The sequence below is a fragment of the Phaethon aethereus genome (assembly GCF_964289735.1).
Source record: "Phaethon aethereus genome assembly, chromosome: 6".
Classification (NCBI taxonomy): domain Eukaryota; kingdom Metazoa; phylum Chordata; class Aves; order Phaethontiformes; family Phaethontidae; genus Phaethon; species Phaethon aethereus.
This window is the reverse complement of record NC_138580.1, coordinates 27376534-27392090: the sequence shown is the minus strand read 5'-3', so window position 1 is coordinate 27392090 and position 15557 is coordinate 27376534. Positions and strand designations below refer to the sequence as shown.

At 44.3% G+C, this 15557-nt stretch overlaps 1 protein-coding gene across 1 annotated transcript in view; it reads right to left on the bottom strand.

Moving 5' to 3' along the window:
- The window catches only part of ITGA4 (integrin subunit alpha 4), a gene marked incomplete at both ends in the record, with an annotated part of 36400 nt that extends 31839 nt beyond the window's left edge, over window positions 1-4561 (bottom strand). Inside the window, 2 exons of the mRNA XM_082001816.1 lie at window positions 4150-4271; window positions 4377-4561. Of these exons, the coding sequence (XP_081857942.1) occupies window positions 4150-4271; window positions 4377-4561 (307 nt within the window). The remainder of the gene's footprint in view (window positions 1-4149; window positions 4272-4376) is intronic.
- Window positions 4562-15557: the final 10996 nt, after the last annotated feature.

The window sequence follows — 15557 nt, the reverse complement described above, 5'->3', positions numbered from 1 at the left end:
CCGCAGTACTGCATAAGCTCAAGAGGACATGGCAGCTTGGTTGCCTCGGGGAAAAGGAGCATGCGCTGTCATAAAGTCACCGAGAGATAAGTAATTGCCCAGCCTGTGTACATTACACAGCTGGAAGATACACTTCTGCTATAATCCCCACTGCATGCATCCACAGAAACAGCACAATCGCATATAAATAAGGTCACAACTTATAAAGCCACTTCTAGCTTTGGCCTCAAGGACTCTGATACAGATGTTTGCAATGTCATCTGAGAAACCAGTTTTATATAACTTGCTCCAGTGCTTTCCATGCTCAACAGCCTCCCATGATGCTTTTTATCCTCCCAGAACACCTCTGATCCTGTTGCTACTTGATTAAAACTATGTAAAACTATGAATTCTACTGATATTCTGCTCCTAGGTGTCAGGGCCTCATCAGACTCTTTTCATTTGTCCAGGGCAATCTTTTCTCTTTTCAGGGTTTTGATAGGTCTTATCCCTCTTACGTTCCTCAAACCATTTCTACCCAAAACATTCTACTGAAGTGCCAGCTGTTTCCACAGCTCCGTAACAGACCTGGGTCCAGAAGGTCCTGACTTCCTTGGAATAGTGTGGCTGTTTCAAAGGAGATCACTGGCAGGGTAGGATCAATGCGAGTGAGATCAAAAAGCCAAGCTACCAAAGGCAAAACTTAACTGAAATCAAATTTGAACAAACACAGGTCAGCTTTTCAGGGAAAGCCATTAAGTGTTCACTTTTCCATTGTAATGATTCAGCTGGGGGAGCTAGAGGGCAATTTGTTCATAGGTTAATTGTAGCAGGGACTTAAAGGATGGATGGAAGCCTTAAACTGCGAGCAGAGCTTTCTGGCCATATGTTAAACTACATGCACTGAATTTATGGTGTACATTCATAGTTAAAACTTTTTTTTTTCCCCCCAATGGATGGTGAATTTTATAAATTGTTTTCTGTATTTTTAGCCAATAAATCACTCAGCTTCAAATCTGAGAGCACTTTTGTTGAAGAACTTCTGTAATGTTTTGCAAGTCCAAAATGTAATAGGTTAAAACATCTAAAGAACTTTGTTCAAGTCCCTCTGCAATAATCTATGACTACCCCAAACTGATGTTGGCAAGGTCTTGAAATTCAAAAGACTAAAAGACTGGTAGGAGACGGACACTTAGTGCTCCAAGTAATAAACCTAAAGCATTGTATTTGTATCTGGAGGTTGATCACAAGCCTCTGCATCCAACATAAGTCATCATTTAAAAATACACCAAATACAAATAAATCAGCAGTCGAGAATACTTGACACTACTGACAGAAGTACTAGAACTAGAAAAGAAACTCTCAAAACATTTGTCCTCTATTCAACAATTGGAGAGAGATTTAAAAATGCCAGTGAGGGGCTGGGAAGACAAAGATTTCCTAGGGTATCTCATGGCTCCTCTTGGCTCTTAAACCAGCCCAGGCCCCTGCAACACTTTGAGCAACATCAAAATTCCCTAAAGTATGCCTGGATGAGTTATTTCCAGATGCTGGGATGACTGCAGCACAAGACTGTTCCCAGCAACCCTTTCTTTACTAAAATGGCAGATAGGAACGTGTGACATAAAAAAATACAACAGCAGTTTTGTGTGATCAGAGACTTCCTAATTGTGCATGAATCCTTCATTAATTAGTTATGCCAGTTTCAAGGCTACTTCAGTGAAAAACAGCAACAAAGTGTTTTAACTTATTTATGTCTATTAGTAATTCACATCCATTTATTACAGAGGTCCAACATTTGGAAAAACCCAATTCTATTGCCTGTTGTCACCTCTATATTTCTATGACGCATAATTAGAAACTTATTACCGCAAAGATTCTTTTACTGAAAGAATTGTGAATTCAAGTATTTAAGAGAAAGATAGAAATAGCTATTTCTCAGTTTGTCTGTCCCAGCAACATAATATATCCCTGCACATTTTTTCAAAGGAAATTCAAATAGGGATTCTACAAGACCAGAACCTAAACTTGTCACTGGCAAGAATCCAAGCAGAAGAACGAGGAGGTCACTGAAAGACACAGTCTTGATAAAACCATTACATCCAAAAGTTGCTGACAGCCTGAATGAGTTAGACAAGAGATAATTAAGTTCAGCTTTGCAACTGCAAGTTCCCTTGTGTATTTCTGTGACCGCTCAGCAGGATGGCAGAGGCTTAACAAACCTCAGATACTATCCTACTTCATTTACAACCCATGTACCACAGCTGCCTTTGGCTTCTTCATTGACCTCATTGACCTGTTTTACAATAGAGCACTTCTTTTCAGTATCTATTTAACTTCAGAAATACTGTAGACATACCTTAATGATGTAAAGATGTCATCTAACACTAAGGGAAACAAATATTGCGAAAAAATTTAAAAGTGCAGGACAAGACAGCAAACATCATTGTGTAGCCTGCAGCCTCTAACCCTGGGAATAGAAGCTGTGTTAAAGCTTTTGGAACCACATAAATATTTTCATTCACTTGCATCATTTCATTTGGAATCCCCTAAGCCACTGAGAAAAAGCCCATCAAGTTTTGTTAGAGCTTTTGTTTCTCCACTGGCTAAATGAGTAAATCGAGAAGTACTGCAGATGTATGTAGTTTTCAAAGGACCTGAAACCTTCTACCCTTCCCCTCCTTTCCTTCCCCCACACAGTGAAGGACTATTTTTACCTCAAATCCAGGTGTAGGGGTTTATTGCCTCTTAGCATATGCTATTTCACCACTTTAGTTGACACCTTTGACTTTTGCAAGCCTCCTTTTATAAACAAGCAGTTGGAGAAGAAAAGCTTTTTGTTAAATATCAAAAAATATCTGTTTTTCAATAGATCTAATATTGGAATGAAATTACTCAAAAAAACCTAAAAAACCTACTTGGGCTGGAATAAGTTTAATTGCAGTTCTTTCTACAAGTAACTGCTTGTCTTTTCTTTATATGGCTACAAGTAAAGCACTACTGAAATATCTTAGGTTTTTGCAGCTTAGTTATGAAAAATAACTCTGGTTTCTATCTGCAGGAAAAAAAATAGATAGAACCCATCAATTCTAAGTGTTATGTACAGATGTGTAGAGAAATAATTGTTTTAACATTTTTGTCACAGAATGCTGTGTTCTGCCCGGAATGCCCATCAGTTCGTGGTGTGCTATCGCTTTCATTGGTTTCAAATATTTTGAAAACCCTTTCCCGCGCTTCTTATCCTTACTGAGCAGCAAGTTCATCGTTTTAACGGATCGGATGGTCTCAGTCACAGCAGGATAGAAAGTTCAGGAAGCTTTCTATGCAATAGCACAGGGACAGAACGAACGGTACTGTACGCAAGGGGGACAAGAACACAGCCCAAAGCAATTCACGCATATTCATGGCAACCCGTTGCAAAGTGTTCTCCTTTTCAGTAAGTATCAAACACTTGCAAGTTGGATAAGTGCACCCAGTTACATCTCCCAAGCATGGGGACAGGGAAAGTAGAGAGAAGTTAGGTTAAATGCAGGAGCTGGAAAAATTCAGTCAAAAATAGCTTTGTTCCCCTGAAACTCAATTCTTCAACAAATCTGCAAGCAGGGAGAACCCATCTGCAAAGCGACTGTGGTTCAGAGTTACTTTAGGGGGGCTTCTACGAGGGGAAGGCTTTGCAGAAGACGATGTAGGCACATACTTCCACCCCCCATCTCTGAGCTCATTACAGTCGCCCTCTGCTCCGAGAGCTGAACGAGCTTTCGGCTGAGAAGAACGAGCGCCAGACCGAAACTCTCACGAGGCGCTGGAGCTGGGTGCCGAAAGGTGCAAAAGAAAACTGTGGGAACGGGAGCTGTCACACGCGACTTCTCTAAACCAAGTTTTGTGCATTTCTTTCCGTCTACAGAAGAAAAGGGCCACCGCTGCTGCTCTTCAACAATAGTGCGGATCTCGCCCTTTAGCGAGCGGTAACCGCCAGTTTAGTCTGGAAGGGACCCAGGAGAAACGGCCCGCAGCCCGTTGCCTTGAAGGCAGCGGCAGAGGAGCGCCGGTGCCCGCAGGGCGGGCGGCCACGCACCGTCCCGTCGCGGCGGAGACAGCCCCGCCGCCCGCCCGGGCCCCGTCGCGGCCCAGTGCCGGGGTCTCCCCGCCCGCGGCCCAGCGCCCACTCACCGAGCTGGAGCTGCTCGCAACGCCCGCGGGGGTTCCTCCCGATTCGGCACCGGAAAATGGCCCCGGGGTTGGCCACCGAGATGTTGGCGGGCCAGCTGGCCCGGGGGGCGCCCGCCACGAGCCTGCGGGGCAGAAACGGCAGCGTGAGGGGCCGCGGCCGGCAGCGCCGGGAGAAGGCGCGACGGGCGGAACGGGCCCCCGCGGGGGCGGCCCGGCCGGGGACTCACCACTTCTCCTCGCCGTGGCGGTGCAGGAGAACCGAGTACCCGAAGAGGGTCCCGTTGCCCCCTCGGAAAAACAGTGGGTGCTGGGTGTCCAGGTTGTAGGGCCGCGCCGTCGGCAGGCACTGGCACAGCAGGAGCAGCGGGGCGGCCCAGCCCGCAGACCCGCTCACCCTCCCGCAGCTCCGCATGGCTCCGGCCGGCCGGAGACAGACGGGCGCCCGGCGCCGGCTTCCCGCCTCGCTCCGCTTCCCCGCTCGGCGAGAGGGCAAGCGCCGCGCCCCCGCCCCTGCCCTGCCCCGGGACGGCGGCAGCCCGCGCCCTGCGCCGCCTGCTGCCACCGGCGGGCCAAGCCGGGCCGGGCCGGGCGGGCTCCCCGCAGCCCGGGCTGGGGGTGTCCCCTCCGGATGGGGGAGTCGCTTGGCCGCGCCGCCTCCTCCAGCCCTGCGGCAGCCCCCTCTCTCTTCCCGGGCGGCGGGGGTCGGGTTTCTCCCCGCCCCGTCCGCGCCCACGGGGGTGCTGCGGAAGGGGACACGGCCCCCGGGACCCCGTCTCCGCGGGGAAGGCACGGCCCTGTGGGACGCGGCCGCCCCGACCCCCGCCCTTGGCGGGACAGCGAGGGGCGGGGCTGGGCTCACCTCAGGCCCTCGCACCTGACCCGAGGGCGGCGCGGAGGAGGTGGCGAGCGTTTCGGCGGCTGAGGGGGAAGGGAGCGGGCAGGCTTTTCCTAAAAACTCCCCGCCGACTTCCCCGCCCCAGCTGTGCCTGAAGTGCCCGGGCCCAGCCAGTGCGGTTTCCTGCTGCCGAAGCCCTCCTGCCCTGGGCACCGGCCGGGGAGCCGAGCGCAGGCCCCTCTGCTGGGCGGGAAACTGTGTGGCGAGGCTTGCGCCCTCCTTTCAGATGGAGCGAAAAACCCCCGTACCCCTGTGCTGCAAGCTCAGCCGTTGTGCTGAGGGGGCCTTCCCTGCCACCCCCTCCTGGCGGGGGGTATTTGAGTCCCAAAACTGGTGCCCGAGCAGCAGGGCCCAGTCCTGAGCTGCCTTGAATACTCGGGCTTCCCTGCTGCTGTAGCAATCCACGTGTAGGGGCGACCTCTGCGCAACGGTGTTTTGAGCCAGAGGAACACGACCATAAGCACTCCTTCCAAATGACAGGTTTAGTTACAAAGGTTACTTATTGTATCTGGAAGACAAATCCAGTATCATTTCAACTATCGAATATTACACACGTTAGAAATACCTGTGGGACAGTAGAGTACCATCCCCTAATGGAAATTCGGAACATGGCATTTTAAGCTTCTTGGAATAAAAACCCCTTTAATTTCCAGTCGGTTGGTGGAAATGTGAAAAGTTTAACACTTCTGCAAAATGCTGAGCAACTACCAGAGCAGGACACTGAGGCAACACAGGAGTGATGCATCTTGTCATCCTAAGCGCGTGCAGATGCGTAGCTCCTGGAATGAGATCAGCACATTGCAAGATCTGAAAGTTTGTCAGTCAGCCAGCAGTGTATCTTTTTTTAAGTCCTCATCTCTAGAACCATCAGAGGGCTTCCCTGGATCACACTGATGTGGAGCAGTGGCTGTTTCGTGTAAAGGAGTTAAACAGCTCCTCAGCTGCTATTCATCTTCCTTCCAACTACTGACATCAAAGGACTTACAACAATCAACAGCAGCTGTGAATCTGCATTTCTACCAGTCAAGAAGTTTTCACCGTCATTCTGAAAGGGGCAAAACAAGCATGATTCAAAACTGAAATGCTAAGTTGTGGTTTACTTGGTGGGAAGTCATAACACTGTTTCACCACCACCCTGACCACTTAGCCAGTTTTGGGGGACTTTTAGGCTTTTCTCCAAGAGATCATTACAATTCCTGGGTTTATTTCTTATACACAAAAATGGCCACAAAGCTCTATCCCTTCAATGATGGAGAAAGGAACGGTTTCCAAGACTCCTTTTTCCTTGCAAGTTTATGTCCTAAACATCTCTGTTCTTTCTGTTGTCTCTCAAGACCAATCTTAATACTATCATTTTGCAAATAGCTGGTGCAGGAACCATGTGACTGCGTCTGAGCAATCTCTTTGCAGCTGCATTTCTAACCATTTGGGAGAACCCCACTCTAACCCTTGATTAGTTGACTTGTTCCTCACACTTGGTGTTGTAGCTTATCAATGATTGTCATATAGGCAAGGGGTAAACGTATGCAAGCTGCTTATGGTACTCAGAGACAAATTACAGTCTCTTGAGACCAGAATTGCTGGGAGAGTTTGAGGCAAGAGGGACACTGCTGAAAGTTACAGGGACTTATAGGGAGAGTTATATGGCGGCCGGTCACAAGTGGCGTTCCCCAGGCCTCAGTATTGGCATCAGTTCTGTTTAATAGCTTTATTAGTGGTCTGGACAAGGGGATGGAGTGTACCCTCAGTAAGTTTGGAGATGACACCAAATTGGGAGGGAGTGTTGGTTTGCTCTCTACAACTACTTGAAAGGAGGTTGTAGTGAGGTGGCTGTCAGTCTCTTCTCACAAATAACAAGCGATAGGACGAGAGGAAACGGCCTCAAGTTGCGCCAGGGGAGGTTTAGGTTGGATATTAGGAAAAATTTCTTCTCTGAAAGGGTTGTCAAGCATTGGAACAGGCTGCCCAGGGAAGTGGTTGAGTCACCATCCCTGGAGGTATTTAAAAGATGTGTAGATGTGGTGCTTAGGGACATGGTCTAGTGGTGTGCTTGGCAGTGTTAGGTTAATGGTTGGACTCGATGATCTTAAAGGTCTTTTCCAACCTAAACGATTCTACGATTCTATGACTTTGTAGAACCTCCAGTCTAGTGGCCCCTGGACTGCTAAAGAGGGTAGTGAGGTGGTGTCAGGGATCCTAGCTGACAGGAAAAGGTAGGTCGTAAAGCTGTGGGATTTAGTTATTGGCACATAAATAGCTGCTTATGTAATGCAGATGAGAACTGTATTGTACCTCACCTGCCAGGAGGAAACGTGTCTGTTGTCTCCTAGACTATGCTAGAGCAGATGTGATCATGATCCACCAGACATCAATGAAATCAGCAGAACATAAATCTACTGGAGTGCGAGAAATCCATATTTTGAGAAATATTTGAGGTTTTAGTACCGATCAGGTGCAGGACCAGGCAGAGAGCAAAATCAATGCAAAACTGACAAAATGACGTCATAGAGAGAGAACTTGAGTTTTATCAGGGATTAGGAGAACTTGCAGAAAAGGTGGAACCAAACACTGGAAGCCAAGTACCTGTATTTACAAAGAAAATGTATATTTATATATATAAAGTTATCCTGAAATAATAAAAAGAAATTCTTCCCGAAACATCTTGCCTCTATGCAATCCGGACAGCACATCTCCCATAGTCCTCTGTGGGTTAATAACACTAGAAGCAAAACATCACAGTGACTTGCTCTTCTGCTTGACATTGGTTCACCATCTAAGGCAATTTCAGAGAAGCTATTGGGATGGTTTGTTAAGTGAGAAAGTATATTAGTCCATAGTTTGGCAAGCATTTTTCATAGCAGATGCGTGCACTTATATCTGACTGTCCTCATCGCTTGCTGCTCATTCTTGAATCTTACTGTTGCCTCTGTTACACTGATACTGTTCTGTGTCTGAGCAGTGAACCAGATCAGAGAAGTGATCTGGGTTAAAAATAACCCAGCAAAACGCCCAAACCTAGGTCAGATTTGCAGTGCATAGGCTGCGTGGCTGGCCAGTTGTATTGGTTGTATTAGTAGGGTGGTTTAAGCCGGTGCTGCAGCTTTAGGAGCTTTCTCAGGCACCAGCCTTAACTTTCTAGGTGAAGTGGCAAAAGTCTGCAAAGTTAAAGCCTACACATCTCCCTTAAAAATGGAAGCAGAAATCCATTTCCCCAGCATTGATCTCCTGCTGGCATTCAGGGATCTTGGCCCAAATACTCTTCTGCCTATGTCCTGAGGAGTCCAGCTTAAAAAGAGCTATATTAAAGCAAACCTGCTTTACTGGTGCCAGAAATGTCAACATATAACATCCTGCGAAGAAGGTGACCATATAGTTCTATATAGGATCATATATGGTCCTTCAAGATTTAATATTTCAAAAATTACGAGGTAATAACTACTGCTGAGATTTTCATGTGTTAGGTTTTGCATTTGGAAGGGGTGTGAAAGGAAGTTGCCGGGGAAAAAAACAACTTACCTTCCCCATAGCTGTTCAGTTTGGGAAAAGCAATGGTTTGGGTCTTTAATCACTCTGTCAACATTGCTTACGTGCGATACCCCCCACTGCTGGTGAGAAGAAAGGAATCACTGTAGGAAGAACATATTCATTCTGAATGCTTGTCATTAGCTTTCTTCTGCGTAACCTGTACTATTCCCTTTTTGATTCCCTAACTTGGAAGGCATTTGTGTAAATTAAGCCCTGTGTATGGGCTGACATTGGGTAACTGATCACGAGTGCTTTCACGGTGTTGCAAATAAAAGGGAAAGCACACGTCCCCAGAAATCTTCATGCATATGCCTACTTCCAGCTGTGTCTTCCTTGTTCTCCTTGGCGTCATGTAAGCCTAGTGCTGCTTATGGAAGAGTCTCCAAATCGACTCTCAATTAGCAATAAAAACAACCAGCCGTTGATTTCCTGTTCCTAATTAGAAAGAGTTGAAAGTTTCATTTTGAAATTGTCTAAGTACTTAAATATTGGTATTTCAAATTGAAATTTTCTAAACCTTTGTAATTCACTGAAACATGGAAAATCCAGGGCTTTGGTCAGGCCAGAACTATGCCTTGTTTTTCTGTAAGCTTCTCCCCCTGCCCCTAACAATAGCAGTGGGCCAAAACATCTATTATTCATATGCTGTCATCTGAGAAATTATAGAAGGCAAATATACTGTTACACTTACCTGTAAGATTCTCTTCAAGAAACTTCATCTTCCCTTTGCCGCAAGATATATGTGAGCTTGCATGAAGAGGATACCTTGTCCACTGACAAGTAGAATTAAGCACAGAAGTCTGAGGCACGAAAAAGCAGCTAATATTAGCAAGTGTCTTATTTTTTATTGTTTTTTGTTTATGTTCTGGTTAGAGATCTGAATTTCATTTAGAATCAGTTAAAGAAGAAGCAGTTTTTTATTTAATTGATAAACAATGTCTTTATGCTCAAATGATGTCTTTTTAAGAAATACTTTTCAAAAGTTTTTCTTCCCTTGAACACTTGTGTGGGTGAAGTAAAGACAGGCTTTCCAATATTTAAGCTTATAATGGTGTCATACATTGGTGTCACACATACAATGCTGTCAGACAATAACTATGGCAACATGACTACGAGAAGCAAACAATAGATCATTATAGTTAAAAACAGCTTAACTAATGACTGCATTCTGATTTATGGATAGGTAAGATTGGAAATAATCATTATATGTGGATGTGTGATAAATGCATTGCCTATCCTTTTCTTTCTGTAGAATTTTGTCTAATATTTTTGAGTTGCAAGATCAGATCCAACCATAAATAATTAGTTTTGAGTGGAGCTGGGCAGTAACCTCTTTTCCCATCCCAAAGGAATTGCTGAGCTTTTGAAACTTTCCCATCTCAAATTCAAACAAAGAGTGTTTTCATGTGCCATCTCTGTGTCTTCCATTGCAAAAGTCTGGAATGGAGTCTTTGCAGTCTTCCATCTGCAAAAGCACACTTGTAGCTTTTTTCATTATTCTTACCTTTTAAAACAAATATTTTAGGTTTGATACAGTTATTTTGACATGAAAAGCAAATATGTATGTTCAGAGAATTTCAACATAAAAAATTATTTAGTTTTCATTTTTTCCAAAATGAATAATTTCTTTAAATCAACCTTTTCCTGCAATTAATTTCCATTTCAACATATTAACCTCCCCACAGAAAAATTCCTGACCATCTCTTGATATTGCAAGTTTCTATTTTTTTCATATTTCTATTTTTCCACAGGTTCCCCATGTCCACAGAAGAGATTGGGTGCAATGGAAATTGAACAGAATCCGTAAGAATTTTGCCTAGGTTTATTTCTTAGCTGCAAAGCAACTTTAAGTTAAACATTGGCTTGGTGTTTTTCCTAGGTAAGATAAACCAGAGAACAAGCTAAAAGCACAAGCTTTGGTTATTTAACCAAAGTGGACCAACATAGATATCAGTCTTGCTGAGAAGAAGCATCAGTTCTGTACTTAGGTATGAATTTTTACAGCACTTATCATCACTAGACCAAAATCACTTGGACACACAATAGTTTCAATTTGTATCAGCCTTTGCGTGTGTGCATATGTCAATACAATGAGACTGTTACGTTACACAGGACTGCCTTAATAGTTATTTCCCAAAGGTGTCCATTCAAGAATACTTGAATGACTGAATATCTTGAGAGGAGTGGAGGTGTTCTTTGCTCTCTTTTTTCTTTTTCTTTTTTTTCTTTTAATAATTTGTAACAAAAAATAGGCATGGTAAATGATTGATGAAAGTTGGACAATTAATAGTTTAGAATCTGTGGGACGAATGATGCTAAGGCTGAAAGCCTTTGGCTCCACAGGAAAAACACTATGAAAACAGCCCTCAAATTATGAAGGTTTTGGTTGTGTGCAGAGCATGTTCTTTCAGCAGCGACAACAGCTATATTTCAGATTTGAAACAACTCATAAGACCCCCTTATTTCTTGAAAAAAAAACCCAAAAACCAAACCAAAACAGTTCTTGGAAGAGAACTGTTGAAAGGAAACATCTGGAGGAAATGCCAGTCCAATTTCAATCTTGTCTTCAGGATACCATAACTTACATTTTCCAGGATGTGATACTGTGCTTCATCAGACAACATCACAATGAGATCATACCTCTGAATATGGACTCCAGGCCACCTTTATGAAACATGGTAATCATTATGTCTGATTCTGCTTCCTGAGAGAGTATATTAGAAATAGTTCTCATCCAGTGGCCATTTCTTTGATGCTAGCATGGAATCCTAGATATGCACAAAAATAATTACTATGTGAGGACGGAAACAGACATCTCGAACCAGGAGCCAGCCCTGAGATGTCAACAGAGTTGCAGAGAAAAGCCTAAGACAAGCCACAGCTAAATCCAGGACAGGACAAAATTATGATAAGAAGGAATTATGGTAGAAGGCAGTGAAAATTTTGCATAGCCATATGCAATGTGAGACTTCTGGAATTTTTCAGAGGAGATGGAAAAAAAGAGGTTGTTCTAGCTTGTTATGTAGCACTCCTTCCACTGATGCTCTTGGTATGATTACAAAAAACATCCATTCCCCATAATGCATCTTCATGGACTTATTACCCTCTTTAAAAATTAGGGAAAACAAAAACTTTCTGGCAAGCTATCAAAGCTCTAGTTGTTAAAATGTTGACTTAAAATGTCCTTGGTACTGGCATTACCTTCATAAGTAGTTATTTGCTAGCTCTGTATCTATGATTTCATAGTAATCAGGTCCAATAAAAGTTTAGACCCTCACATATTAAATGTAAAGAATTTTTGTTGGCTTGCAGGAACACCACCAATCTGAGTATCATTGTTGTGTAGTCTGTAAGAGAGGGTTTTTTAAAGTTACAAGCTCATATGCAAGAAAAAAGTAGGGATATTGAGACTAGGCAGAAAACAAAGTATATAGAGAATATATTATTAAAAGTTCATCCACTTACAGGTAAACTTAGTTGTCCTGGTTCCTGTTTTTTGCTTAAGTAGGCTGTGTCTATTTACCTGGGTTTTTTCTCTATAGTGATCTACATAATAGGCACCATAAACAATTAGTTACAAGTTGTTGCTATAAAACCTGTAATTCAATGAAACAAACAGCTGCTGTCCTACCTAGAGAAATTTCACTGAGTTGTCTTGGCTCTGTTTTAGAGTAGTACCTGTAATAGGTTTAATATTTTCTTTTTTAGGCTTTGATTTTGACATGTCCTAATTCTCAATTTCTTTCTGAATTGTAATTGTGGCTCTGTGTGTTTGAAATGTATGTAGCCTTTTGTGCACTTGAAAACTCTACAGACTCAACACCCAAAAATACACGTATGAGTAATTTCATATTCCCATGGGTATGTCTTCTCTTCTGTTGCAAAATGGACCTTGGAGCATTCATAGCATACTTTTATAATCTTTCATTAACTTATTCTAAAAATTTACACACCCTATATACATAGGAATCAGGTCTGAAGAAAGTTATTCTCCTTTTTCAGTGAGTGCTTATCATACCTGAGCAGGTATGTATTGAGAAGGGAATACCCTGACTGTATTGCTCCTCCTGTTACCAAATAATATTATTTGTCTCTCTGTTGCTAAAATATATCGCTCCCAAAACAATTGCGTGTTACAGCAACGTGATAAGCAAGATGCTTTAACAAAGAAAAGCTTTGGCAAAAGACCCTTCTTATGAAAACAATATTATATTATATTATAATTCTAAGACATCAGAGATTTCTGAAGGAAGGAGTAAGATCTACCATGTTTTTTCCTTTTAATGCGACAGTACTTCCAAAAGTCAAGGAAAGGCCATATGTCTGTCTTCCACATAGTTGTGGTTTGCCTCCGCCTAAGCATGATAACCTTCTTTGTGGGAGAGGACCATAAAGGCACTTGTACCAGTTATTTTATGCCAAATACATAAATGTTTATATAGGAGCAGAATGAACAATGAAAGTGATTATTTAATAACTCCAATAACACAAATGATTCAGAAAGTCACTCATGTCCTGAACGACCATGCAAGTAAGTGTTCACTGAACTTAACGTTCCGCTCATACGTGAATGTCCTGATTAGAGACTCATTGACTGTATTTATATAGTTTAGAGAATTTAACAGGAAATACTAGAATATTGCCTAATTTATGAAATGAAATGTATTCCTTTTTAATTTCTAAAAAATCCTTCAGAGATTTTTACGTTCTAGAGAGTTGCAATAAAATGTGTTAGCTAGTTCTTTCAAATCAGCTTTGCACGCGTGGAAACTAGATGACTGGTTTCTATAGTTTTCCTGCCTTCCATTAAATGGAGAAAACCAGTTAAGTTAATAAATTATTGAAACGTGAACTGGCTTGTGCAGATTTGTGGAGAATTCGAGCTTCACTGGCTTTTGGTACACCTGGGAGCCAAAAGTTGGTTATTTTTCATAGATGGTGAAATCTGCTAGTCATTTAAAGAATTGCTTAATGCTTAAGAATGGTTGTTCTGGTTCGGACCAAGGGTCTGCCCAAGCCAGTGCTCCTGTCTGCAGGGGCTGCTGGGGCAGACCGTCCAAGGACAGGAAGAACTGATATGGTACTCCCCCACAGACGCTTTCCTGATCTCAGTACCCAAAACAATTTTCCGCTTAAGGTTTTCCTGATTACGCATGAAGAACGAGCTCCTAAGGTTTGTTTTGAAGCTGGTTATCACGGCTCCCTGAGCTCTTGTACCAGAAGACTTCAAGGGGTGCCCAGGGCCTGCGCCTGTTCCTCACGCTCTGCTCCCCTGTCTCCTCCCCAGGCTGAAGAGGCTTGGCCGAATCGATCGCTCCTGGCAGGGGAGCTGTACGCCTTCGATGAGCGCTTGCGGAAAGGTGGTTTTGGGCGTCTGTGGCGAGGCGTGGCGGCTGCGGGGAGGCCTCTGTGGGAGGAGGCGAGGGGCTGCCCCGTGCTGGACACAGCCGGTTCCAGCCGGTTCCAGCCAGCTCCTCAACAGACTCCCTGCAGGCTGGGCCAATCAGCGAAGCTGGTGGCGCCCCTGAAAGTCCCTCACAAAGGGCAGAGCGCTGCCCAGGCAGTGAGGAGCGAAGGGGGAAAGAGGAGAAACAGCCCTGCGAACACCTGGGCTGGGGAAGGAGGAGGTGCCACAGGAGATGGAGCAGAGACTCCCCTGCAGCCTGTGGAGAGGAACATGCCATAATAGATACCCAGATGTCATGGAGGACCCCACCCTGGAGCTGGTGGATATGCCAGATAACTACAGACTATGGAGAGCCAGTTCTGGGGCATGTTTTCCTGACAGGAACTGTGGCCTTAGAGAGCCCACACGGGAGCAGATTTTTCTGACAGGAACTGTGGCCCTGGAGATCCCATGCTGGAGCATGCTCTCCTTACCGGAACTGCAGCCATGCTGGAGCTGGTTCTCCTGACAGGAATGGTGGCCCCTAGCGAGCCCACACTGGAGCAGCTTTTTCCTGACAGGAACTGTGGCCTTAAAGAGCCCACACAGGAGCAGATTTTTCTGACAGGAACTGTGGCCTTAGAGAGCCCACACAGGAGCAGATTTTTCTGACAGGAACTGTGGCCCATGGAGATCCCATGCTGGAGCTGGTTCTCCTGACAGGAATTGTGGCCTTAGAGAGCCCCACTGGAGCAGACCTTTCTGACAGGAACTATGGCCATGGAGAGCCCACACTGTAGCAGCTTTTTCCTGACAGGAACTGTGGCCCATGGAGTGTCCATGCTGGAGCTGGTTCTCCTGACAGGAACTGTGGCCCTGCAGAGGCCACCCTGGAGCAGGTTCTCCTGAAAAAAACTGGAGCTCATGGGGAGGAACCACACTGGAGCCGGGCAAAAATGTGAGAAGGAAGGAGAGGCAGAGAGGGACTCTCATATACTCACAGTAACCCTGCATTTGCCATCCTCCTTGCACCTCTTGGGTGTGGGTGGGGGATGTAGAGGACCTGGCAATTAAGGAGTGAAGTTGAGCTGGGGAAAAAGTTGTGGTGGTGGTGAAGGTGGTGTTTTAATTTGTCTTTGTTTCTCACTCTTCAAATTTATTTTAACTGGTATGAAATTCTTTTTCTCCAAGTCAATTCTTCCTTTCCTGATGACAGTAACTTGTAAGTGATCTCCCTACGTTTATCTTGACCACAAACTTTTTCATCATACTTTCTCCCCTTGTCCTGTGTGAGTAGGGGGAGTGAGAGAGCGGCTGGGTGGGTGTCTGGCAGCCTGACAAGGCCAACCCACCACAAAGTTCCAGACCTTTTCCAATTCCACATTACTGCTTTCAGTTTAAAGGGACTAGGGCTGTAAAATTTGAGGTATAATCAATATTCAGGGCAATATTCAAGGTAGAAGTGAATGGATTTATATAACATCATGTAAATGTTCTCTGTTTAACTTTCTTTCCTAAAACTTGATTTGGCTTTTTTTTTTTTTACTTTTTTGGTGCAGCTTACCATGAGAATCATGATGAAAGAAGGCTTAATCAAGGTGT